General features: G+C 43.1%; 2 protein-coding genes across 3 annotated transcripts in view; one reads left to right on the top strand and one right to left on the bottom strand.

Annotated features, from left to right (window-relative positions):
• The window catches only part of GDPD1 (glycerophosphodiester phosphodiesterase domain containing 1), a 211,271-nt gene that overhangs the window by 139,787 nt on the left and 44,106 nt on the right, over positions 1-27,378 (top strand). The gene's annotated exons all lie outside the window — the stretch shown is intronic.
• On the bottom strand, positions 1,322-26,098 carry TRIM37 (tripartite motif containing 37). Of its 2 annotated transcripts, none has more exons than XM_069874255.1 (25): positions 25,989-26,098; positions 23,695-23,796; positions 22,326-22,366; positions 21,176-21,292; positions 19,870-19,957; positions 18,906-19,028; positions 18,048-18,171; positions 16,887-16,954; positions 16,425-16,549; positions 16,116-16,166; positions 15,598-15,679; positions 14,027-14,103; positions 13,388-13,567; positions 12,636-12,750; positions 12,229-12,441; positions 11,695-11,831; positions 10,894-10,991; positions 10,358-10,558; positions 7,955-8,266; positions 6,709-6,837; positions 5,885-6,071; positions 5,107-5,225; positions 3,295-3,402; positions 2,400-2,484; positions 1,322-2,010 (listed from the first exon to the last, which is right to left on the bottom strand). In XM_069874255.1, the coding sequence occupies exons 1-25, from the start codon at positions 26,007-26,009 to the stop codon at positions 2,004-2,006; spliced, it is 2,910 nt and encodes a 969-aa protein (XP_069730356.1). In that variant the 5' UTR covers positions 26,010-26,098; the 3' UTR covers positions 1,322-2,003. The 2 variants fall into 2 exon arrangements, with proteins under 2 accessions (XP_069730356.1, XP_069730357.1); XM_069874256.1 differs by having other exon boundaries at positions 1,322-2,007; positions 25,989-26,097.

Here is a 27,378-nt window from a genome sequence, read left to right as displayed (position 1 = left end):
CTTAGGTATTCATACCCTTCTCCAGACCCTGTTAATCCGGCGATCGCACTCAACTTGCCAGCAATTAAGCTAAAGAAAAAAACCACAACCCCACCTCTGAGGGTGTCGTACCACTCGTGTGTGTCGCAGTCGCGTTTTGTTTGGTTTTCTCTCTCCTTCACTCTAGAAGACACCTTGGAAGGCGAGTGGGGAAGCGGGTTGGGGCCAGCCCAGCCCCTCTCCCCGAGCACCGGTGCGTGTGGGCAGCCAGGCTGGGGGCAGTTGCTACACCAGGTGCTCCTCTTGACTCCTCTGTGTTCTCCTGTTCATGAAACACGTTCTTGATGAAGTGAATAAATTAAAGCTAATCATTTAACTGTGTTGGGACTTTCCATTGGCAATCTTGTTCTACAGTTCACAGACCAGTTTAGTTACAACCATGTATTAGTCATCCCTATTTTATTTATGAAAGCTGTTTATACAGAAAAACTGTTCAAGTTTTACCAATATCTTAATAAAACAGCAATTTAAACCACACTTCAGTCTGTTTATTTAAGAGTTAACAAAGATAGAACCACTCTCTGTGTGTCTTTACTGCGTGTTCCTTTGCCTGAGGTGTAAAAGGGAACACAGACCCCGCTGCCCATGTCGCTACCCAGGGCCCACGGCTCTTTCACAGCCAGAAAGGGAAGGGGCTGTTGAGCCACAGCCTAAGTTCATTAGACAAATTAACCTTCCAAGCCTGTTTCCTCATCTCCTGTTTAGAAAACAGCTGTATATAAGCAAATTCTTCAGAAAGTGAGCAAAGCGTGATGGCAGCAGCTCCTTTCTTGTCCCTGCAAATGCTGCCATCACTCCAGACCACGTGGCCAGGCAGAACCATTTCCTGGGGCTTGGGCCTTTCATAAGAGTAAAGCATCTGTGTGTGGTGAAGAGGCAGAGCTCTGATTAACTGCTAATTGAGCTGTGTACAATAATCAACACGCAGGCCTGTACACCAGTAAACACTCACAATGCAGCATCACTGGCTGCAGCTCCTCTCAGGGCGCCTGGACTGAGCAGCTCAGCGCCGCAGCTCCCGCCTTTCACCAAGAAAAACCACATCACACCCTCCTCAATTCCCATTAAATATGCAAGATTTGAGCATTTAGTCTGGCTTCTACTGATACAGCTTTAAAAATCCCAGCCAGCCTTAAGCTCTTGGACCGACTCAGGAAAAGGTGGCAGGTGTAGGGCAGGAAGAAACTGGAGTCTCGGTTCCAGAGAGGACGCCCAGCACACCGACAGCCCCTCCTCTCTGCCATTTGACTTATTTGCACACAAACCTCTCAAAACTCCAAACCAGATTTCAACATTTATTTTATTAACAAAGTGCAAACAGTTTCAAACTATGAGTTGTACAGCACGGACACTGTGGGACACCCGCACAGAACTGAACGTCAGTAGAGCCAGCCGAGACAAGGAAAACTATCGCTTACAGCTATTCATGCTTTGTCACTAACCAGCTACTCGGCTTTCATCGTAGCTTCACAAGTAGTTTAGCAGCTCAAAATGCAACGCACAGCGGCAAAGAGTTTGGCAATGGGCTCGGTTGGTCCGCAGCACAGACTGAGGAAAGCAACCACCTCTGTGCCAGCTGTTTTATCCCAACCCTCCATCCGGCACATCTGCAGGGCTCAGCAGCCTTTACACCACCACTCATACCATTTAAAATGAGGACGCTCACACATGGGTGGTTATTCCAACGACACAAGAGGGGACACAGCCTGAAAACAGGGCTCCAGCACCTTTCTGGATCTTTTTTTCAGAGCCAGCAGGAATGCAACCGTCAGTGCGAGGCCTTCAAAGGTTGTTTTGCCCCAGTCACACGTTTAAGACAACTGCAGAAGAACCACACGGGGGTATCTGACAGAATGGAGGGTGCACACAGCCACCACCAACAGCCTCGGACCAAGCTCCGGGGAATAAATGCACCTCTTCCCAGGGACACACACCGGCAGGTCTTCAGGCCCCAAGCCCGCTCTCTACCTGCTCCGAAGAAAGGCAGATTTCACTGAAAACCCTCAGGCTGGGACACGTTCAAGGCTTCAAGCAAACACAATCTCAGAAGTCAAAACTTTATGCCAGGTACTGAAATCCAACCCGAGTTTTCCACGTACATTACCCAAACCTCAGCGGTGCCCCCTCAGCACCGTGTTCTCTTAAAGCCTCGGCAGCCGCAGGGCCCGAGGAGGCAGAGCGGCCGCAGGGCAGCAGAGCAGGAGCTCCATCTGCACACCGAGCACGTCAGGCTGGACCAACACTCACCCCTCTACTCCCACTGGTGCCTCTGACCTCCGCGGCTGGAGGACAGTACGGGAAGGTGCCTCGCAGGGTTACAGCCACCTCCCAGGCCAGTTAAGGCAAGCAGATATAATTACCTGGTGCTGTCTTCTCCAGTAACGAAACTGAGGTCATCGGGACCAACTTGATCACTATCTGGGAACACTGAGCACCGCTCTGAGGCTGAAAACAAAACAAACCAACCCAGTAACCTTTATCAGATGAGCAAAAGGAACACAAAGTTAACATTCCACCACCTGCAAGGCTCGCTGTGTTGCACTGCATCCCTAACACACCAGTACGCGATGTGCTTGACAGAGTTCAGACTCCGTGTCTCAAGTCAAGGGTTCTAAATTTAAGGTACCTCTAAGTCAGGCACAGATAGGAACAATGTTTTGATTCTCCTGAAGAGCTCTGAGGTTTCAGTCCCTGCTGCAGACATACAGCAAAGCAGCAAACCCCAATTATTGAGCCAAGTTGTCAGGTCATGCTGCTAACGCGGTGTGGGATGCTTATTGAGGCCAAAAGTCAGCTTCATCTGGCGTCAGCTGTCACCTTCCAGCTTTTAATTTGATCAGAAGGGTAAAGCTTTTCAAAGAAATATGAGTTTTTGAAGCTACACTGCAGTGCTCAGAGCACATTCCTGCCAATTAAGATGCAAATCCATGTCTAAGGCCGTGGTTGCCTCCCTGCAATGAGCCGACTCACGGGGCTCATCCTGGTGCTCAGGGAGTTCCAGTTCCAAACTGGAGCTATGGGTTTTCCAACACCTCCCTAAGAGATTCACCTCAAGTGACTTCTCAAGGCTAGAAAGGCTGTTCCGATCTGTTTTTAATTAAGGTCCCAGGAGAGGTGTTCCAAATTTTATTGGTGCTTCCCTGAGCTTTGATACCTCTGCAGCCCCAGCAGCAATCTCTGCTTTAGCAGCGCGCTGTGGCACCGAGGCAGCCACACGGGGCGTTCGGGAAGGGGGGCTCATGCAGTCACTTCTACCTTCGCTTGAGGTCTGGATCGAGAAGGCGTTGTTAAATCCCTCTGAGGTGGCATCCTCCTGCTCTTCGTTTTCTGTGTCACATTCGATGTCACTGTCGCTGCTCATTCCTGGTAGGAGACGAAGGACATGCTCCTGACATACCCCAGGCTGAAAACAACCCCAAAAAACCAAAAACCAAAAGGCAAAAATGACAGCAGTAAGCCCGATGTGGCTAAAGCATTCAGCTTTTTCACATGTAAGCGTTACCAGTATCAAATATCAAGAGCTGGCAGAAGAACAAGAGAGAGGGAGCACGTTCAGAGCTAAATGTATTTACCAAAGCACAAAGGAATGTGACAGAACAGTGGGTACCAGCTTTGCAAACGGCCTCGCTTTGCTGTGCGGCTTCGCTCAAGGGGAGCAGTTTCAACATGTCACCAGCTGAGCGCAGGCTCAGGAGTCTGCGGCTCCTTCCTGCCTGAGCTGCGCCCCCCTGCCAGCCGCTCAGCCCACCTCTACAGTCAGAACAGGAGACAAAAGCTGCTTTTTAAACAGGTTAAGAGGTATCGCGACCCGTGGAGCAGATGTACCTACCACATCCTTCAAGCAGCAATTTTCTATTCAAATCTCACACGCAATCCCCCCCGCCTTGGTTTTCCTACGAAAAAGAACTGGAGCTGCTGATAACAAAGGCAGCTTCTTTTGTTTTGTGAGACTTTGAATGTGCACCGACAACAGTCAAATTCTCCCTTTCGTACAATTTTGTAGGTGACAAAAGGGGTTTGCTCTGTTCTTTTAATTAAGAGCTGATCCTCGCTGCTAAGAAAAAGCAAGCAGTTAAGAAAGGTGCCAACTCTACTGTAGTTATTCCTCTGAAAGGAAAAAAAATTGTAATCTTTTTTCCTGGGGTTTTTAACAATGAAATGTTACAGTTTTTAAAACATTTTCCTATTTGGCTCTCTGCTATAACAGGAGAGCTGCGGGAGCGCATCATGATCACGCTGCAGTGACTAAGAGCAGAAACAGAGTTTTGTCACTGAGAGACCTTCTGTAAATGCCAACTCCTACACAATATTGCACACTGCAGATAGAGATGGATGCTGGCACCTTAATATAGGCTTTGCGCTACAATTCAGTCATTGAAATTCAAATTAGTGCAGGGGTGGAAGGCAGGAGAGTTTTAGCAAGATAAGAAAAACTCTTCTACGTGGACTTTCAAAAAGAAAAAAAAAGGGAATAATGTTTTTTTTCCAGCACGGAAAGGATGCAGGAAGGGAGGGGGAAAAGTTTCCTCCAAGTCTCTAAGGAAACTGGCTTATGTACCAGAACACCCGGCACGAATGAAATGTTGGAGAGATTCTAGTGCGGATGTGGAGGCCGTTACCCATGGGGTTCATCCCTGAAGGCATAAGACATAAAAGCCAAGGTCACTGGCTACTATTTTAATTAGATAAGGAATTATATTCAAATGAACACCAAAGCAAAGACCTGGAGACACATCAAGAGGTACAAAAAGCAACCGGTACTCCAGAGAAACAGCCAGCACAACAGAAGGTTATCTGCTGGGTCTTCACATTCCTGCTGGACTGCAAGGTCATGAAAAGAGAAACCACAGGCAGCAGTAACATGGAGATGTTCTCTCCTCACTCAGATTCATCCTACAGCTGCCAACTGTTACAGTAAAGCTCAACAGCCACGGAAACAGGTTTGGGTGGTTTGTTGTTTTTTTTCTCCTTTTTCCTTCCCTTTCAAGCTATTTCCATTACAGAAACAGATCATCACAGACTGGAGTGTTGTTGCACCGCACCTGCCCTCTACAACATCCAATTTACCTTCTTCTGGCCCTGCAGAAGCACCTTCAGCAAGTATACTCTGCAGTTCAACAGTTTCAGAGGTGTTTTCCAGACCACCTGACTGTGTTCCTTCCGTACGACATCCTTTAGAACTGGATCTTGCGAGAGAAATTAAAAATACAAAAAACCCCACATTAGAAATTCTGCTTTACTCTGGCTATGGAACCAAATCCTTTTAGTGCCACATGTAGTTTTACTCACTGCCTAAGACTCTTGCATATCCACTTAAACTGATTTAGAAATATTAAACATCTTAAAAAAATAAACCTGAAAAAGTCTGATGAGCATTTCTCAAAAATGGTGACTCTCGCTGTTTAGAAAAAAAATCAAAACAGAGTACTCCATCTCACCTTGCTTAGTTGGCCAACAGGGAGTTTTGAAATTGCTGAAAAGTAGAGTCACGCTGAAAAACATTGTCTTAAATGAGGAAATCAACAGTGGTGACTTTCAGTTAGAGGATATTTTGTAAGGACTAGTGGGAAAACAGACTGGGCCTGCCTTTCAAATCAAAGAATCAGACTACATCCATGGCTGATCAAAATAATAGAAAAAATAAAAAAGAAGAAAATACAACTTGTAACCTAGTTATAAAACAAAAAACTGATATCCAGAGGGAACAGCAGCAACCAAGTAAACTTCAAAGTAATTTCTCTTCCATGCTACAAGCACCTGGGTTTAGCAGATTGGTGTGTTTTTTTCTAGATCAAGGGAAGGTGGGGAGGAGATAACGAGAAAAAAAAAAGAATAAAACCCCTACCCTAGAGCACCAGCTTTTCTGCTCTTCTCTACAGCAGCTAAGCCATTTAAGCCAGCAGCTCCGGCATCAGAATCTGAACCTTCACCAGCTCTTTCCTCTGGCTTAGGCAGTGCCTCAGAAATGCTGCTGTTAATGAGGGGCCTGGGAGGGTGATGCCGACTGCTCAACTTTGAGCATCCTAGGCCACCTGAGAAAAGAGGGAGAGAAAGTCAAAGCACATCCAGCCTTATTTCAAAAGGCAAAGCATCCATTTTTTTTACACCACCAGTTTGGATCCAAACATTTTCCAGTTTCTCATTCAAGCCTTCTCTATTTAGCATTATAAAAAAACGATTGTCATAGCCCACCCCTCTCTGAACACTTCAGAGGGGCAATATACCAAACTTTGCATTAGGAATTTCATTCCATTACCCTTAAGAAAGGGCACCGTAAAACTCAGGAGCAGCAATATCACACAATTCTTTCATCATGTGCATCCAACTTTTCTTGAATTCCCTTTAAGTCAAATCACAACTTAAGCCTGGGTCAGTACTTTTTGATCTACAATCTTCAATGCAAAGCTAGCTCCTAAAAAAATCTTCAGAGAGACCAGCAGTAACACTTAACACACATTTAAGTTCCGGTAAGTTGGCAGTCGGCAGTGTTTCACAGCAGGTCAGCTATCAAAGCTCTATTCAGGTACAAGAACATTAACTAGATTTGAGAACGGATCTAGTCAAGTTTCAGCGAAACTTGAGCTGCCAAGGAGAAGACTTCTTGAAAAGCTTTTGTACAACAGATGCTAAAAAGCATCACATCAGAGAAATAAAGATGACCTTGTTTACCTTCAGAAGTTTGACCATCTCCCTTTAAACGAAGATTACTCTCCCCACAGTCCATAGCTCTTCGAAGAGACAGACTACCTGCTGCTCCAGAGCGAATAGGCTTGGGAGAGTTACTTTTCTTGCTTGCAGCTGCAAAAATATTTTAAGACATGACAAGTGTTCAATCAAATTGCTGCAATATTCTGTCTTTACGCTTGTTTTAAGTGAAGCGCCACATTAGTCCCTACAGTCCCTCTTAGTGCCTCAGTAACCTCTGAAGGATGAGGCATTTGCTAAGGAAAGAGGTGGTATTAAAAAACACACAACACAAACCAGCACTTCCAAAGTGCATTCACCCTTCCATGGCTTACTGACGGCACAACTCAGGGCTCCAAACCGTAAGACACAACTTTCTCTTAATGTGCAACCTCAGAAAAGAAATTCTCTGCTTTTTGGAAGTGATGAAACGCAACACGGACCTTTGCTGGAGTTGCAAAATCCTTGTTTTGCAGGTCAGTATTGAAAAGGATAGAGAGGAATAAAATTACTCCACTGGTTCTTTAGTCCTCTCATGTTTATATTTCTTACTCATCTTGCCTCCAAAATGCAAGCAATAACTTGAATCAAAACCCAGAAGGCTGGAAAATCATCTTTCCCAAGCTACAAGGAAGCGAGAGAGGATTAACAATCAGTGTATTTGTTCAGGTTCGTAAGCAACAAAGCACTCGCACAGCCTTCATGCTAGCACCCCAAAGATTCCACGCAGTGCTGCCCACAGGACTCAGTGGAAGTACCTGAACAACTGAGACACTGAAATCACTTTCAAAAGGCAAAGTCTCTCCAGAGAGAGCCTCAGCTGACCTGAATTTTAGCAAGATTTCAAGCCTAAACTGTGTTCACTGGCAAGCATCATGAAACAACCTCAAGTTCATCAGCAAGCCAGAAGCAGAGCAGCAGCCAGCAAGAAATGACCTCCAATTGGGACCAGCTCGATGCTGGGCTAAACGCAGAACATTCTCACTGCATTAGGTGTGTGACTGGTTGTGGAGCAAAGGCTTCTGTGCTTTTGCCAAGAAGGCTGAAGCCAGTTTCAGTAACATTTACTTACTTAAAGGCAGTGCAGGTTTTACATTTCTGGATTCTTACAGCTGACCTTGAGTACAAGCAACTCCAAAAGATCCGTTTCCAGATGCCTGGACATATAAACCCCCTATATAACTGACATATGCAAGAGAGACATTAAAATCCCCCTTTTCTATCCACTTACAATTTCTTATGTAACAACCAGTAACTGAAGACTTTGTCAGTAGTTCCATTCCTATTTCTTGGAGCTTGCTGCAGCTTTCCGTTCCGCAGGCAGCTAAAGCGCCTTGCTCAATGGAGAAGAAGCTGGGCTGTCCATCACATGAGCCTGCGCTGCTGCTTCTCACTTCTGATAGTTGGTTTTTCACATCAGACATTTTGCTTCGAACTTCAGCCATCTGAGTTTTAAGTCTTTTCAGCATCTTCAAGTCAGGTGGCACACGCCACATTGCCTGGTGTCTCCGCTGATCTCGATCTTTTAGAGAATAGGATGATGCTTTACCAAAGGAGAAGTTAAAGAACAACAGGTAAGTAAAACTGTTCTCAAATACAGGCAGACATCTTTTATTAATGGTTTTAAGAACTCTACCTTTTGCCCTGCTACAAAATTGGGGGATAGAGACATACATTCTTCTCTGCTGGTATGGCATCACAATATTTAGGTGGCAACCACTGCACAGACACTAGGACAGCAGATTTTCATTCTCTACCTGCTGTGGGAGAAGGTCTCAAAACCTCCTCACGGGAATAAGCTAGGCTCTCAGTACTACTGCATGAATTCTGATGACAACTAAGCTACTGCTCTCCACTGCCAGACAAGCTTGAGTTCACAAGCCTGGTGACCAGTTGAAGATAAATTTCATAACTACGTTCAATAAATTTACCAAGTGCTTGTTTAAGATTCTCCTCCCACCACCACTTCATGTTGATATACAGAACTTGGAAATCTGAAACCGGGGAAGGAATTCCCTAAAGTCCTTAACACCAGAAGATCAGGTTGAGGAGCTAATACCTGAGTAAGCCTACATGCTGCTCCGCTAGAATTAGAGCAACTTTGATGTCTATTTGAAGCCCTATAAATTCTGTAAGTGTTTCACTGCAAATTCAGCTGTTTGAAACTGTAAAGCCAAGTGGCCCTTAGAAACCTTCACCTTAGGAGGTGAACTCTGGCAAACTCCAGATGTAACAGCAGCTTTCTTAGTTGACTCGCTTGAATAAGCTCTGGGAACAGCCAATCCTCAAGGGAACCTCAGCAAAAGAGATGATTTCAGCTGTGTAGCCAGTAGCTAAAGATGACCACAAAGCCATTCAGCAAAACCAGAGAGATTAATATTGCTCGAGTAGCAGAGCACAAAGTACAATGCCCTCTCTTACAGTCCTTTTGTCCAGGCCTTTTTCCAGGCAAAAGCGAGCTGAGACTTACAGTTCTGTGCTGTCTCCCCTTTTCATACTTATGGAAGTGACTTCCATTTTTGGAAACAGGGAATACATTCAGCTGAAAATTCATCTGACTGTTCATACGGCTACATTTTAAAAGCTAATCATAAAGAAACAAATAGCTTGAGCTAGCTTTTAGATTCAGTAACATCAACATCACTGTTGCAGCAAAAGCAAGCATTTATTAGTAGCGAATGGACTATCATTTCTCTTCTGTTCTATTAGATCACCAAAGGCTGTTTCAGACTTGAAATAAGATGTTACTGTAGTGGGCCAGCTAGCTCCACACAAGTGTTAATCATGATTAATATATTATTGAAGTTTGATTTAATTTTAATTCTTCACTAACAAAACAAGAGAAAGTAGCAACCTTCAGTAATAGCTACGGGTGCCAGAACCGCCAGCAATCTGGCTCTTGCTGCTCATGAAGTTAATTGTTGTTTTCGATTGAAGGATCCTAACTGAACCACAAATGCTCTTCAGTCTTCAATTATTTAAATACCATCACTATTTTTTCCTCCTGACATTTTGATCCGTTTTTCTTCCACAAGTGCTTACATGTGCTTTTCCAGTCTATTACATACAGTTTTCTAGTTCCAATTTAAACACTTTATTAACACAAAGTAAATTCCAGGATTTAATTTCTCGTTAGCATACACTGTGCTCCCACTACTCTCAGCCACTAAGCGTACAAACTGTGTGCAGTGAGAGCTGCAACTGCTTTCTCAGCAGACAGCTGTTTTGTGCCATTCTGTGCTGTTTCAGCGCTAACCCCTTCTAGAAAAAGGCTATTCATTCATCTCCTACAATTGTCACAAACTGTGTGAACTATATTCCACACAAAACAGCCAACCAGTTCAGGCACATTCCCAAGAGAGGAGAAGAGCCTCCTTGATGTACCCTTCTGTTTTCAGTTGTCATCCAGAGCTCTCAAGCTGAGGTCAACGGTTAAGACAAAGCATGCATTAGAGCAGGCAGCAGGATGCAGCATATTGATGAGCACAAATGAGGATGCGGAAGTCTGGCTATTAAAAGGACTGCCCGTCATTCTCTTTCCCCACCCCTCAAATCTGCTTCTAACTCGGGGACTGCATTCTCAAAGACACTTGCAGGTTGGAATTAAATCCTCTGATACGCGATATATAGTTACCTCTATTCTGCAGAAGAGAAGAAGGCGGACGTGGCTGAAGGCCCCAAAGGTTTTCCATACCATTTCTGTCTTTTAGATCCAGCAGGTGGATTAAAATTAAGGGATCTATATCTAGCAAACTGCTACTGGCTGTCGAGCCCAGGGCGCTTCCTCCCCGCCTTGAAGCTCTTCCACTTGCACTGGTGTAGCCGTGGCTGGTACCTAAGGGAGGGTAACAGAGGAAGAGTGTGCGTATATACGACACAGGAAAAATTAGTCAGTCCACTTTCAGTCAGAATGGAAAGGATTTCAAAGAGACAGAAAAACCTCCTTCCAAATTTCTGCATAAACAAATACATTCAGAGGATTACCCCCTTTTTTTATGGAACCAATGTTTCTGCTAGGCTGCACTAATCAGTATCAACTGCATGACGCAGCACTTCCAAAAACAGAAAAGCCTACAGAACACACAGCTTGGTGTTGCTTTCAAGAAGAACAGGGGAAGGAATCCAGCAGTGTTCTGCATATACAGGAATTCTGAAGACTGTTTTTCATACCTGATGCTCCAGGAGTAGCAGCAGCTGCTGCATCCTCCATAAGATCTCCTTCTTCCAACTCCATATTACTGCTATATTCCACGTCATTTTCTCCAGACCTTAGGGGATGGATTGGGGTGCAAAATGGAGAATTACTAGTTTTTCTCAGCTCACATTAAACATTATGTCACACGAAAACAACATGAAGCACTGTAAATAGTGTTTTCTCCATTCCAAACTACATAAACTAAGCACAAAGTGTGTTAATTAAATGACTGATTCCCTAACCAAGAGTCCAAGCGCATCATACATATTTAGACAGCAAAATCTTATCCTGCAAGCTTCTATATTTGTACATGTTACAAAACATTCATGTTCTAACAAAGACTCTAGGATCTGACATTTGCATCTCAGCTAAGAACCTTAAATTCTCTAGTTTAAGTAACTGTCAATTATCACTTTCCTGCTACTACAACACTTCCTAATACCATTAAGTATTCTACGCTCTTCCATTAGAGTGTAGAAACAGATTTTTTAATAGCATTTTGGGAAAGAACCTTCACAGCCTATCACTTGTCAAAGACAGAAAACAACACTAAAATAAATTAAGAGATTGGAAAGATAGGAATTAGCTGACTGAAAATTCAGTGGTGTTAACCATCAGTTCATGTTGTTTCCAGAACAGGAAACACCCCTCACATTGCACTGGAATCCTACACACATCATAGCTGTGACAGAGCAAACAAAATCAGTTTCCACTCATATTAGGGTAGTGCCCCAGGAGATAGGGTGAGGATCTGAAAGTAGTTTTAAGTTACTTACATAGTTTCTTCATCAATATCGTTTTCTTCAGTGTTACTAGTTGCTGTTGAACTAGCTGAAGAGCTGCTACCATCAAGGTGGTTCACCTCATCTTCTCCACCAAGATCTATATCCAAGTCACCATCAGAGAGGTCATGCTACAGAAAAAACAGAACAAGTCGTTATAAAAAAATCATTTCAGTTGTACTTCAGTGCATTCACCAAAAACTATGAACAGAAGCGCCCTCTCCCCAGTGTCACACTATAATACAGGAGCTAAGAGGATGTCAAAGCAAAATAAAAGCTGGTAGCAAACAGATAAGTTGGATTTTTCAGCTGCAGCTTGCAAACTTCTTGTGCTAGCTCTGTGCTGGAACATCTTTCTAGTGTCATATCTCACCGCTGTCTCTCGAGTCTGTTATCTCCTATTACCACTCAGAGGAAAATAAATCTAATTTAACATTTTTCAATTCCAAAGTTCACTTGCATTTCTACTGCTATCCTATCGTAAACAGTTACACATGAACAAAGAAGCAGGTAAAAGACAATTCTTACATTAAAGTCTTCATGCTGGATCTTCTCTTCCTCCTCTTCCTTGCTATCTTGTGCTAATCCTGGAGCAGCAACATTCTCAAGTAGTGCTTCAGTGCCTTGTCCAGATTTCTTTGACCTTGCTTCTGGACCATCATCATTCTGGGGACTAAGATGAGTGTCTGGAGGTGAAACGCCTCGTGATTTCTGAGTCCGTGAAAGTTCAATCGCAAGCCTCTTGAATATTAGGATACACAAAAGTATACATAGAAATTGACAATGGAGCAGTAGCAGCAACAATCAAATCAAGTTTGTTGACTAACATATACACTATTTCAACAATGCCAATATCAAACTACCGACAGCAACCTAAAGAAACACAGCTGTCAAACAGTAAAAGGTGATTTTACACTAATATACATCCCACTTACCTCTTTAAGGTTATTTATTTGTTGGATATAACTGGTCTGAGCTGCTTCCAACTGAGCAATGTACCAGTGTTGATCTCGGCACTTTTGGAAAAAGGTCGGTGAGCGCACTTGGAACCTTCAAAGGAACATTTGAAAAGAGGTTTCTTGGTTGGTTGGTTTTGTTGGGGTTTCCCCCCCACCAAAATCTCAAAAGCCCTGCATAAGAACATCATACGACCTGAAACCTAGTGATGGAATAAACACAACACACAGCATATGCTTCTGTGCTCAGTATTGGAACACACTGAATGGCAATAAAGCGTTTAACAGAAGCAAGCGTAGAACTGTACAAGAGTATTTGAAGTAGATAGATAAAGCTTCTGTATTTTGTTGTAACACTGCAATTCCCACTGACAGCATTAGTTTTCTTAGATTACAGACTTACTTCATTCCCAAAGTTCTCCTCTGCTCACTACAACTCTTCCTAATGAGGGGGACAAAATGCCCATTTCCTATAAGTCAGTTACCTGTATCTCCAACCCAGGCTTATTAGTGTCAAGCATAGCTGCTTCTTGAAGAAATAAATGTACGTAAAGTTTCTACAAGCCCCTTTAGCTCATTTTCTTCATTAAAGCTGATGACCGTAAAATCCACTTATGACAAAAAACATCACAAGTATTTTAAATTCAACTACTTAATTATTCCCTATTTCAGCAGTACGTGTGACTCTGAAATGACGGCAGAAAGGAGGCCCATTAAGTCGCCTTCCTTACCTTAGGATCACCGTGTCATTTTGCCGGTTTAAATAGCCCTCATTGGCTAGCAAGTCTAAACGAAAGAACCTGTTATAACCCCAGCATTCTCCAACTTCAAAATCGGAGGCGAATTCCCGAATTATGTTTTTAGTGGGATCGTTGGTGGACTGGTGAACCATTTCTACACGGTACTCGTACCTACAAAGGGGAAGATGACAGTTGTTAGTACCAAAACAAACGAGGCAGGACTGCTGAATGCATCAGGCCTGACAGAACTGCACTTCCTGGAAGCCTCACATGCCCAGCTGAAGAGATGATTCAGTCTCAAAAATCTTACTGAAAACTTATACAGACAGTACAGGAGGGAAGAATGTAGTGGTAGCGAGTGGTAAACCTGCTCTAGGACTGCATGCGAGGAGACAGATCTACTTATCAGTTGTTTTGTCAGCTTGCTTTTTATCTTGAGAAAGCCACTGAGTAACAACTTTAAAATACCTTGGGGCACAATTAAAGCTGGATGGACAACACAGGTCTCACTATTCAATACAAGAGGGCTCTGCATCAGCTCCTATCCACGCTACAGAACTTGTCATGCTTTGCAAACCGCTCCAGATTCTTTGCCAATAGAACGGCTGCTCTTACTACAGGTTTGCTTACTTGGATGTCTCTGGCAATCCAGCTGACAGCTCCAAGAACACAGACAGGTAGTAGCCCCGTACTACTCCATTTCCATCCTTCAAACAAACAAAACACAGATCAATTAATTAAAAAAAAAAAAGAAAAACTGTCACTACCCTTAAATTTTATAAAATGGCTTCAATCAATACAGAATTCGCAGCAGGCTACTTTGTATATTACAGTTGTGATATTTAGTCCTCTGTGACCTAGAACTCCCACTGAAACTTGAATCAATAGGAAGTTCACATCTGGAAGTGCATACGCAGTCTAGCATTGGTATTTCAAATACAAATCTCAAAACAGAGCTTTAATTACTGCATTAACATTTTAGGGGTTCACTTAAGTGCAAGACTGAAAACACACTTCTCAATGTATCAGAAAAAAACATTAATTTAACATATAGAAAAAGCCATAAAAAAGCTCATAAAAACTACTTAGCAGTTCATTACAGTCCAATTCTTTTCAAATTCTCAACATGAAAGCAGGTTAAATATTAGTTCTGAAATATTTTACATACAGCTGCATTTCAAAACCACTTAATTTTTGAAAGAAGAGCAATTTCTTTAGGAAAAAAAAAAACATGCAACGTGAAAAAGTTAGGCCAGTTAACGGAGAAACGATATTAGAATCACCAGAAACCAAGAAAAAATATGGCAAAGCCTCCATCACACTCACCTTAATCAAGGATGCAGAATGGCTCAACTTGAATCCTCTAGGTTGAAGAAACATTTCAACTTACCATTTAAAAATTAACTTCTAATGCCTTCTGACAGTACACCTAATGGAGTCAATCCTGAATTTATAATGCTTGGAAAACTAAATCAGGGCCACCTCTGCATTGCAAGATACAATTCTGTCCACAATGGGCTTAACAGATTTACCCAGTTCTCCAAAGATGCCATGTAAATCGCTAACAAACAAAACTTGTACTCCACCACTGGACACATTTATTTCTCCAAACACAGCTATAGTGGTAGCCAAAGCTTCCTGGAAGCACTGATCAAACCGCAAAGGGATCACACCTAGTAGGTTAACACTACACCACTGACAGGTATTTCTACAGAAAGATGAATATTCAGCCCTCTGAAAGGACACTAGTACAATACATGTTTGATGTCAGCATTTGAGAACTGGAGATAAGGTAAAACAGAATCCCCTTCAACTGCCACCTTGTCCTCTTCCCAACTTTCAAAAAAAGTATTATTCATAAATGCAAATGTGATAAGTTGTTCTGTACCTCAGTTGTGCAAGAAACATCTGCAAAACCCACTCAGACAAGAAGGGTAAAAGTATCTATTAAAGTTCTTATGGCATATTGGCAAGACCCACGTTCAACTGCTTTTAAATTAACCACATTAACTATGCTGAGAATATTCGTGCCAGGTATCTGGAGGCAGAGAGGGGAAACTCCAATGGCTGCATTCTTTTCATACAGCTTTTTATACACAATGTGAGAAGAGACTCACTGATGTTTCCTTACAAGAGAAGCACACGAATGCTGGTTAAGCGTTTTGGATGGGATAACAACTCTAGTTGAAAAAGTAACTCACTGGATAAACTTTTAACCTCCAGCAAAGTCCTGACACTTGAAGAGGTGGGCTGTAAACAGGATCTGCTCGCTGGCGCAATGTACTATTGAAAAAGGAGAAAAAAAAAAAAAATTTGCTGTTGGGACAAAGCAAAACTCTCCATGAAATAGAAAGCTGCATAGGCACTTGCACTCTTAACACTCCAGACCCATCCTTCTTGCTGCACAGAGCATGTAGCAGCATGAGGCCCACGCAAAATGTTGTGTCCATGCAAACAAATGTATTCCTTGCAAAATTATTCAATATTTTCTTAGGAAAGTAAAACCAGTACTTTGTCTTTATCATAGAAACTCTTTTTAGCTAACAGTTTAGCCAGGGTTAATTGTTCACCTGGTAAACGAGATTTTTATTTCATTCCCATAACTTAGTTCATACCCAACTCTGTAGAGGCAATTCTGTGTTTTAAAGAATACAACTCATGTAGAGAAGAAACAGAAGAAGCTTCCCAACATTCACAGTAATTTAAGATACATTCTTACCTGAAGTTTTCCAAGACAAACGTAGTTGAGTCATAGGCTGGAACCAACTCACTGGGGAAAAAAAATAAATACATTAGAGTTGAATAACATGACATTAAAAATCCCAACTTTTGGAATCTTCAGAATAATTTAAGATTATTTAGGTCACCAGAGCCACTGAAATTCACTATGACTACACTGGAATACAGTAGGACAGTAAAACAGGGTAGAGATACTCTCCTCTAAGCTGCATTTTTTAACAAGCAAAATGAACCTTTACAAGACGGCTTTCAAGTTCAAACTGCAACAGAAAGGAAATGCAGGGCTTACCTTGTGAAGTCAGGGGGGACAGGAGTAGTGACGAATGAAGCCATAGGCTTCCGATGAACCTGCTGGAACATCATCAGGATCTCTGAACTTTTGGATATCAACTCACTCTTACTGCATGACCGTAACTATATGGGAAAAAAACAAAAAAGAAAAGAAATCCTTATGTCAGTAGAAACAGTAATGCTACGTTACTTCAACCAAACACAGAATCGTAGTTTTATGTGATATTGCTATTAATCTCTGTAGCAGTTTCTCAACCAACAGAAGAGAACACCTTTCACTATTTCTAGAAGAGAGACTTGTTTTTTATGAAGAAACTGTACAATCTCGGGCTACTTAAATGAAAACATCCCCTCAAGAAATACCCTGCATTTAGTAGTCTCAAAATAAATAAAATTATAAGAAAGGCCAACAGAGGAGGGAATCTATGTAACACAACATTTCAGCTCTTTTTGTAATCACCTGATGTTCTACTTCTTGAAGCAGGGATTCCAGAAGCTCAGTTTCTTGAGTAAGTGATGTCTTTTGACCTGTTTATAGAAAATAAGGATTGTTAAAAAGGGAAAAAAAAATAAGACGACATACTCACTGGATTTTAAGAAACTGAGCTTCCCACACACACACCTGGCAGCTGCCCCAGAACCTAAGGGGAAGGTTTTCTAAATATACCACGGCTGATTGAGAAAGCGTTTTAAAAGCAAGCCTACGTTTTTAATTAGAGCTGTAGTGAAAAACTCACTTGAGGTTAAGGCAGTAATGAAACATTCTGTGTCCCAGAAATGGCAGGTTTGTTCTCTTGGGGTGCTTTTTTGGACAAAAAGACAAACAAACAAACAAACAAAAGCAGGTTTGACTTCAGGGAATTCGCTCGCATCCAGACAAGCCCCTCTTTTGTATTAGCTGACACTTTTCTCCCAGTAACTACCGCTTCTCCTGACTTTGGTTTTTAAGTGTTTTCTTTATAAAAAAGAACAATGTTTAAACATGTTTGTGCATTTCAAGTAGCATGAAGGCCATTACGAAGAAAAATAAAAATCAAAGTGTATAACAGAAATGAACTAAGAGAATAAACTCAAGCATTATCAAAGCTAAGGACATTTTCCAAGTCTGAACATTCAGGTTTTCTTTGGATGGGTGGCAGGGAGGGGGTGTATGTGTCTGTGTAAGGATTTCAAGCATCAGAAATACATTTTCAGCACAGCTGTTTTATCACCTTACTTTTATTTCCAAGACAAGTTACACAGATACAAGGTTAAGGATCTTTTTGTCTGCTTACTGCTTGTGTACCCTGGAAAACTAAGGTCGTAACACTTCGAAAGTGTCTAAAGAAACTGATATCCCAAGAGGATGGCACCTTTAGTATGTGCTCCTATGAATGCATTATGGAAATGAAAGTGCACGTTGAATAACCAAGGCACAGATCAAAATCAGCTGAGCGAAACATGCTCATGGTTACAGCCAACTGTTAATTTGCTGCAGGTATAAGTCTTCGGTCAGCAGTTAGCTTGCTTAACACCATAAGGTGTATAAGGAATCACAGTTCTAGGGCAAGAAAGTTCCTCATTAGATTTACACGTTGTTAATATATTGCTCCTACTCATAACAGATCAGGCAAACACCTACCCATTAATGTTATAAGCTTATTCTTCAGCTGAGTGTCTAACCGAGCAATCATCATCTCCACTGCATTCCTGATTTCCCGAACTCGTTCATCCTTCGCACTACGCACTGCCTCCACATTCCTCTCCTAAAATTGGATTCAGCAAAAAACATACACAAATTTAAAGCCTTCAGACTTCTGCGTGTCTCACTCCTGTATACACTGACTCCCCTCTCTCAGATCCCAGAAATGCCCAAGCCTCCCCAGGTTCCCCTCCAGTCCTATTTTGATATGAGGGGAAAAAAAAAAATAGATTCTAGTCTTACTGAAGCTTGCACATTTAGGATAAGAAAACAGAAATGTTGTTTTAGATGAGCTGTATTACAGCTATTCCTGTTGTAACTGTTGACTTTCATGGAATACCTAAGCATGCCCTCTGCTGGGTGACCAAAGGTGAACAGCAAAGCTGAGCAAGATTTTCTCCTTACGTAGAGATTTCCCATATGGGGATTCTTCAGTATCAAATTCTATAAATATAACTGGCAGTTTCTCTTCTGTGACTTGAGCAGCACAGAAAAGTCATCATCTTTGATAAAAATTGCACCCCTCACCCTGGGAGGTGAAAGCTGCAATCCTCAAATGTTACAAATTCTTACAAGCTGCCCACTTGGTGCCGTCACAGTCATGTTTGAGCTGAAGCAGAGCCAACCTACGACCGCAGGTGGCAAACAATTCCCTAAATAACAGCATAGACACAGGGACCACAAACATCCTGAGCTCGCTCTTGGTGTACTGTTGCCATTTCCCACTTTACAGTTAGCCTGTGACAATACAGGCATACTACAGGAAAGCTTAAACATTATCTTGGATCCATTTCTTACCACTTCTTGAACCAAACTGATCAATTCCATGAGTCTTCTCCTAAGCTTTGTCACTTCTTCATTTACTTTCGTTACATGTTGCTCGTAGATTTCTGCCAGTGGCTTAAAAGTATGTCCTCCATGCTGTTAAAAAAGAAAGAGGTGTGGACGGAGGAATAATACAGCATCCCACTTTAACTTTATTCTACTGCTATTAAATAACCAAAAGAGAGGGGAAGAAAGCCTCCTAGTGTATCACTCATTTTGGAAAAGTTCCAAAGCAGATTGTATGTAGGAAGTCTGTCTTTCACTTCCCTTCATAAGAAGTCATGAATTTGGCTTTCATATCACCAAAGCTTCCTGTCAAGAGCTATTTGGAGTCTCAACAATCCTCCAAAAATAAACTGTTCCATTCACTGTGCAACTAAGAAATCAAATAAAGATAGAAGGGCTGGTGTTTTTTAAATTATTATTATTCAAACACCCTTTCCGAACAAAGGCTGCACGCTGTTAATCACAAATTCCAAACAATGACAGCAGTCTCTCCTTGAAATACTCAACTGAAAGCGTAACAAACAGCACGGTGAACTGTGCTACTAATACAGGTTTGAAGATATTCATGATTATAGACCTGGACACTTAAATAAGTTGTGATCTATATTCGCTGAGAAACACTTCTTCCTTTGCCTGCAAAAATCTCAGCATCATCTATAGTTTGACCAAGACATCACGAAGTTTAAAATGAGGAAGATAATTCTGACCCCCTTTCAGCAAAAAAAATTCAACTCACTTTTTCATCTACAGACGGTCACATCCTTCACAATCCACACGCACGCTAAATTTTAAACACGCTACAGTGTTTGCCTGGCAATTCCATAGTTCTAACAGTTTCATAGCACATCTATTTCTTCAAACTGCTCTCAAACACAACGCTCGCAGTCTCTTATTGTAACTGACGACCAAGAGCCAACAAGTCTCTTCTTACCATTCCTCCCCAAAGCGCGCACTGGTGGCAGATGCACTTTTTACAGGTCCAGCAGAAGACACTGAGCTTTTCATGATGATTTTCACACCTTAAACAAAAATATACATATCATCAACAGAAAATAGCTATGAATTTTCTGCAAACATTTTGTTTTGCTACCCAAAACCAGAAGTAAAGCACAAAACATCAGCAAAGTTTTGCAAGAATACTTTGGTGAAAGCCTTTTGTAAAATGAATGTTGTTCTCAGTGTTCTCTCAGGAAGTATTTCACAGAGATAGTGAGAAAGTACATTAATAAAATTGGATTTCTACTCAGCAGATAAAGGATAACATCAATGAATCAAGCTCAGAACTCCAGAAGTTAATATTTCACAATATTAAAATCCTAATCATAGACAGCCTAAAGTAACCACAGAGCAATGGCTCACAAGCTTTTTGGGCAAACCGATCTTAGTAATTTCCTAAAATTTCAGGAAGAGCAGTCATTAAAAGAAGCACAGGCCAGGCCAGATCCAAAACACAAGCCTCTTCCTTCCCCCTCCATTAGGTTCAGGAACTTGGGGAGGAGGCAGGTACAGAGCACAGAACTAGTCCCTGTCCATTTATCAGTGCTGCTTCTCACACTTTTCTCCTTCAAATCTCCAGAACATCTTAACACACATAATAGCACTGGTAATGGGATAAAACCAGAAGAAATGCCTGCTGAGAAACGGCTGATAGCTGCTCCAAGGAACAGAATCTATCAGAAAATGCAGGAGGCTCCAATGACAAGGAAGGAGAACAAACAGCAGTAACGTGACAGATATAGTAGTGCTTTCTGCAGGACTTTATATGCTTTCTTTGATCTCAAACTGTGCTTATCAATTACATTTTCACAAGGGACTAGAAGATGTCTTCTCAGAACAGCCTCTCTGCTTTTATGTGTGAGACATCAGCACCCACAGTCTTAATGGTCCTGCCAAACAAGCAAGCCATCAAGAGAAGATTTCTATGTCAGATGTGCGGTCACTAAGAACAGCCAAGAGCCTGCAGATATGTTACCACCTTTCATGTTTCCTATCCCTCTCATTTTAAACCACATTGAGTCAAACTAGAATAGTAGGTTTTTAGGCAAAGACGCTGAAGAGCTTTTCTCATTACGGTAAGTATGGCAGAAAACCCCCAACTTTTAGTCACATAACGAGCACAACTCAGAGTAAGCAAAAGTTATCTGTCTGCTCCTTGATTTTAATAATGAGATGATATAAAAAGTGCACTCCTTTAAGGCAAACTGCAAAACACCTTATGTGAAGAACATCCCACTTACTTGTCTTTTTCATTTTCTTCGTGCTTTGTGAGATTGCACAGTTGCAGTGTATCGAGCTGCTGCGTGACCTCTTCTGCCCAACGGCAGTTCACGAGCTCTCGTAGCTGCAACGGGGCTCTGCAAGAAGCATTGTTAGAGTTAGAGCAAGAACTCAGCTCCAGGAGCTACACAGAGAAGCACTGAAGTGAATTCAGTTCATCAGTTCTACACTATCATAAAAGTCACAGTCAAAAAGCTGAAGCCATACTCATTTTTTCAGGAAACAAGAAAAAAATGAGAAATGAAACGTTGTAAGTCTATTTACTCATTTGAGGGCTGAGGGTAGGTGGGAACCACAGTGCGCACACCCCCAGTGACATACAGAATAGCCACACAGCGAACCCAAAAACTATTTCCAGACATCTAGATAGGCTCCTGGGTAATGCTGGGTAAGTAAATGCTTCTTCAGTTTCTCCCATTCAACCCTCCCCATCACTGCGCTTCCATTATCCCCTTTATAAAGTGTAGGTGTATCTACCTCCTCACAAGCATTTTACAGCTATTGCCTAAATACTTCAAAAGCTGAATATTTTAAAAGTTCTGCAGAACTGGTTGGTTAGTCATTTTAAAATACCACCTTTCCCTTCAGGTTAAAAAAAAAATACGCCCTCTTCCAACTTCTGGTCTACCAAGAGCTAGAACTGCTAGGTACTCAAGATATGGAAGTGCTGAAGGTGGCAGGACTTAAAAAACAAATCAAGTAACACATCGTAGCTACCTCTCAAATCTACAACACAAGGTAGGTCTTACAAATTATAAATATAAAAAAAGTACATGTTTTGGTTTGAAAATTGAATTTCAGGTCTCTGACTCTTGCAAGAAAACTATGAAGAGTTTAAGAACACCATCTAGTTACTCTTATTTCACCAATTACACGCACTGAAAGCAGCAGTGCAGTAGGGGAAAACCAGAAGATCTTGCTTAGCTTAGTACAAAATTAGAACATATTTTAGAATAAGTATTATAGCAGGGTAATTTTTTATAGTAACAGCAGGCAGCTCTCAAAAATTGATCTTACAAATATAGCGCCACCTGCACTGAAAACCAGATCGATAACAGGGCAGCACATCCATTTTCTGATAATTTATTTCTGATATTAAAAATACCTTACCTACAATGAGGGCACTGAGCTCTCTGTTCAGTCAGCCAACGCTATGAAAGAAAAGGGAAAAACAGTTTTAAAGAAACTATAAGAGAAGAACAGCAAGCAGGTATATTTTGTCCTTAATTAGGAGTTACTTCTTTTTATTACACTCTTCCTATGTTTTTCCTCTTTCCACAGATTTGCAGTTTTAACTGTTCCACCACTTATTCACAGAAGAAGCTCCTATTTCCATCTTGGTGACAAATCAACCACTTCTCAGTTAAAATTACACAGAGAACTTTGAGGTACCAAATATTCCATTAGAAGCCACACACCCAGCAAAGGATCCCATAGTTACAGAGTAAAGAGCATGTTCTGACAAAGAAAGCAGAAGATGCAGCAAGCATACTTTCAGAGCCTACGTTATTAGTCTTCAAGGTAATGTATTTATTCCTCTCAAGTTATTTATACACAAGATAGATACTTGCAGTTCAGTGATCAAATCCACAAGGACTTTCTGAATGCTTCTCTTCCAGAAAGCTCCAAAGATAAGCAGTTGAGGAAAGAACTTCATCTGCCCACTACAACTCACAAGTGTAGAAGCTCAGCAGTTGAAGGGCTTATATTTGTCAGCTCGCTACTACATTTAAAGATTCTCATGAATAATCTCTCACCACCCAGCAACAATATGTCACTTAACAGTCTTAATATGCAGTACAAATCCCACACCTATAGCTCTTGTCACTGCTTTCAAAATGAATGACGATTGTTCCGATTCTAGAAATACAACTCAAGGCCTGAAAACCTCAGCTGAACCCTCTCCCACTGCACTGACACATAATGGGGCGCGCTTGAAAATTAAGTGTTACGCCTTGGTAACCACGACCTTCATAAATTAACTGAGGTACTTTGGAGGCTGCTTCCGCCTGCTGTCCCAGACTCCCTCCAGAAAGATTTAGCTCATATCCAATCACATCTTATTAGCTTAGCAAGCATTTAAAAACACCTCCAAGACGACAAGAGGTGATATTAGGACCTTCCAGTGCTTCATACTGACAGATGCAGTCAGCATTTGATTCCTTTCCCAACTTTTGTCTTCCATACACGCATCACACTCTCAAAAGAGGCAGAACAGACATTATATGTCTGTTTCTTAAAAGCAATTATTCAATATAGGCCCTAAAATTAGCACTACTGACTACAATGCACAGCCTCCCTAACTTTTCCTTAGGGTGTCATAAAGATTTTTGAAAGGGAAACTAAAGAATACAGAGCAGGAAAAAGGAAACGTTAGAACTCCAGGAAAAGAGGCAAGAAAGGAGCAAGAAGGTGTTCCTAGGATCAGTGTTTTTAGGTTCATGTATTTGCAAGAATAAACTATGATAAGCAAACTCACCCGAATACAGCTGAAACAGCACAGCTTGGAGCAATGAGGACACAGACGTGCATCACGCAATTTCTCCATACAAATAAAACATCGGAACACTTCAGCAATGCTCTGCAGAGAGTAGATTACCAATATTGTTAAGCTGCACATTTCAAACATATCAGAGCTGCATTTTTTTCCAGGCAGAGGGCCAGGTTTAATAAACGCAGCCCCATTCCAAACATCCTCAGACAGCGCATCTCAGAGCGACATACTAAGTCAAACACCAATGGTTCTCCTCCCACGTTACACCAGCTCTCAGCATCCATTTTATAACACTATTCCTCTTCTTCAGCGAACAGTATTTATCTTTTCCCAAGAGGGCCCTTCTGTAGCCAAGATATCATTCCCACTTGTGTTCACATGGGATTGAACAGTTGCCAGAAGAAACTGTGCTGTACCTGCAGATTCTGAACCCACGAGTTTGAACGCACTGGCATTTGACTAATTTGAAAGCATGGTAAGCGCATGTCTGTATGATACAGAGTACTAACGAGGGGGGCTGAATTAGACAGGGCATTCTTTGGACTTTTATAAGATTTATGTTCTTTTTAGGTTCACCAGTAGCATTAGCTCCACAATTTCTACACACTCTCACACCCCATTTAATCAGCCTTAGGCAACTAACATCTTTTTTTTAATGACATCCATTTGAAAAGAGCAGCGTTTTGTCCTAGAATACAACCACCTGGAAAAGGCTGCCCAGAGAAGTCGTGGCTGCCTCATCTCTGCAGGTGTTCAAGGCCAGGCTGGACAGGCCTTCGACCAACCTGATCCAGAGGGAGGTGTCCCTGCCATGGCGAGGTGGAACTGGATGATCTCTAAGGTCCCCTCTGACCCAAAACATCCTATGATTTTCACAGGAGGGTCTCTAAGCTCTCCTGTGGCTGCTATCAGCGCAGACTCCAGCTCTGCCCACCGGCAGACACCACTGGGGTTCTGTCCACGCCAGGCTCCATCCACCCCACAGCCACCTCAGCTGCTCCGCAGTTTATTTTCCAACCCTGACTATGTTAAATACCTGAGTGCCACCTCGAAATGTCACCTGCACATGCTGCTCCCTCTCCACCCAGCACAGAGAGGAGCCAGACTCAGGCTGCCCAGAGCACAGGTTTGCTCAGCCCCTTCCCCTCACACACGCAAGGGATACAAAAAGTAATTACTACTACAAAAAGTAGAATATGTTGATTTAAGCTAAAGCAGAGTTAAGTTCATAAAAGTAACTGCATTTTTTTTGAAGTTAGACAGAAAGTCGCTCTGAGAGCATGTGGTATTTATGGTTTGTTTTTCCCCAAATAGCGCGTTCTTCCAGACACTGTTACGTCTCGTGTTCAGTATGATCTGTGCTGAACAGATGTGCCTTCTCCTACAATCACCGCTGTTTGCAGTCTTTCCTTATCTCAAATACAAGGTCAGCCAGACAGCTGCAGCCAGCTCCAAATTAGCAAGAAGTTGTGAAGTTCATAGATGCAGATGTAGTGCATAGGGATATGGTTTAGTAGTGGACAGGTGAGGATGGACTCAATCAATCTCAAAGGTCTTTTCCAACCTAATGATTCTATGACAGAACTAAAATTAGTCCCCGGAAAGTAACAGAATGCGCATAAGATTTCTGGGAAAATTTATACATACAGTTATAAGTGGCAAACGTATTCTGTAACCAGCTCATGTCTTGATACTGAAAATACCAGCAAAGCAACTCTCTAAGACTCGTTTTGGAGTTTTAGGAAGCAAATACCCTTTATCAGGGCTGGGCAACATGAGGAGCGATCTCCATCGATAACGTGCAGCCAGACAACTGCTGGGATGGAAGAGATTTCCCACTTGGATGCATGTGGATAAACTTCCCCAGAAATCTTACACCTATTCTAATTTTAACAATATTATGAACGTCACAACAGTCAAATCTCTAGCTAATTTGGAGCCAGCTCTGCCTGACCGTGCATTTGAGGCAGGGAGAGGCTGCAGAGGGGGCTGCAGGAGGGGGATCTGCTCAGCTCGGGTCACACTGAGCACAAGCCGCCACCATCTCCGAAGCGTGAACAGCGTCTGGAAACACCGCTGGGAGAAAACGTGACATCAGAGCCTGACTTTCAAGAATCACAATTATGTCGATGTAACTTTAGCTAAAATACAAAAATATTTCACTTTTCGCGCTGGTAACTCCTCGGGGAGTCGCTCTGCCGGCGTGAGGGGCCGCGCCCGGGTCCCCCCGTTCCCGCCGCCCCTGAGGCGGCGCGAGCGCAGCCCCGACCGCCTCTCACCTCCACGCTCTGCTCGTCCATGGCTGCGGCGCCGCCACCGCCGGGGGGGGGTCCCCCCGGCCCTCTCCGTGCCCGAGCGAAGGCGCCGAGGGAAGCGGAGCCGGGGAAGGGTTGGGGGTGGTGTGTGGAATCGGTGCGGGGTGAGGGCAGGCTGAGCCCCGGCCGGGGCGGCGCCTCCCGCCGGGACCGCCCCGCGCGCCGGAGGGAGCGGCCGCGCTGCGCATGCGCCGGGGCGGGAGGGGAGCCCGCCTGGAACTCACTGCGCATGCGCAGGGGCGGGAGAGGCGCCTGGGTGCGACGCGCTGCGCATGCGCAGGGACGAGGCGCAACAGCGCTGCGGATGAGCAGGCATGGGCGGGGCCGGGGGTGCTCCACTGCGCATGCGCGGAGTTGAAATGCGCGGTGGGCGGGGCCTGTGGCCAACTGCTTGTGTAGCACAGCGCATGCGCGGTCTGTGGGCGGGGCCAAGGGGTCCCGAGTGGGCGGGGCCAATGGGTTGCTATGGGTGAGCCCAAGGACCAGCATGGGGAGTCTCCGAGGGGGATGCTGCAGCCCCTCTGCTGTGGGGACGGGCTGGGAGAGCTGGATCCCAGCCTGCAGCGGAGAAGGAAAACTTAGAGCAGCTTGCAGTGCTAAAAGGGGCTGCAGGAAAGCTGGGGAGGGGGTTTTTACAAGGGCATGGAATGAGAGGACAAGGGGGAATGGCTTGAGATTGGAAGGGGGAGGAGTTAGGCTAGAAATTAGGAAGAAATTCTTCATGATTAAGGTGGCAGGAGTTGCCCTGAGCAGTGGTGGCTGCCCTTGGAGGGGTTCAAGGCCAGGTCGGATGGGGCTTGGAGCAACCTGATCCAGTGGGAGGTGTCCCTGCCCTTGGCAGGGGGTGGGACAGGGTGGGCTTTGAGGTTTCTTCCAACCCAAACCATTCTATGATTCTATTAAATATACAGCCTGTTCCTCTTCCCAGCAAACTGAACAGACCAGACGGTTCATGGACAAGTTCAGAAATCCACCCTCCCCTTCCCAAGGGCACTCATTGAAACTACTCTCCTTTGCCAGCCATCATTTTTCACAAAAACAGTCAGAACCTGATAAGCTTTGGATATCCTACTCTCAAATGAGGCTGAAATAAACAGAAAAACATTAAACATTTTAAAAATCACCCTTTTTTTAACTCTGAGGGTAATCAAACACTGCAACAGAGGCCATGAAGTCTTTATCCATGGGATTGGCCAGCCTCCAGAGTTCCCTTCAACCTCAGCTATTCTGTCAGCCTACAACTCTGCTGGACTGTAAAATAAACAAATAAGAGTTCACATCAAAGAAAACTGAAAAGGGTCAGGGACTGGGTTTAGGGGTCAGGGAGGAGCTCAGGGTCAGAAGTCATGTAAAC

Source organism: Phaenicophaeus curvirostris, chromosome 21, assembly GCF_032191515.1.
Source record: "Phaenicophaeus curvirostris isolate KB17595 chromosome 21, BPBGC_Pcur_1.0, whole genome shotgun sequence".
Taxonomy (NCBI): domain Eukaryota; kingdom Metazoa; phylum Chordata; class Aves; order Cuculiformes; family Cuculidae; genus Phaenicophaeus; species Phaenicophaeus curvirostris.
This window is presented reverse-complemented; position numbering and strand designations above follow the sequence as displayed.

Coding starts and splice junctions, on each gene's coding strand:
- TRIM37 (XM_069874255.1), bottom strand. CDS start 26,009: ATGGACGAGCAGAGCGTGGAG. Junction 21,293..22,325: donor GCTCAGTGCCCTCATTGTAG/GTAAGGTATTTT, acceptor TGCTTCTTGCAG/AGCCCCGTTGCAGCTACGAG. Junction 10,992..11,694: donor GATATTGATGAAGAAACTAT/GTAAGTAACTTA, acceptor CCATCCCCTAAG/GTCTGGAGAAAATGACGTGG.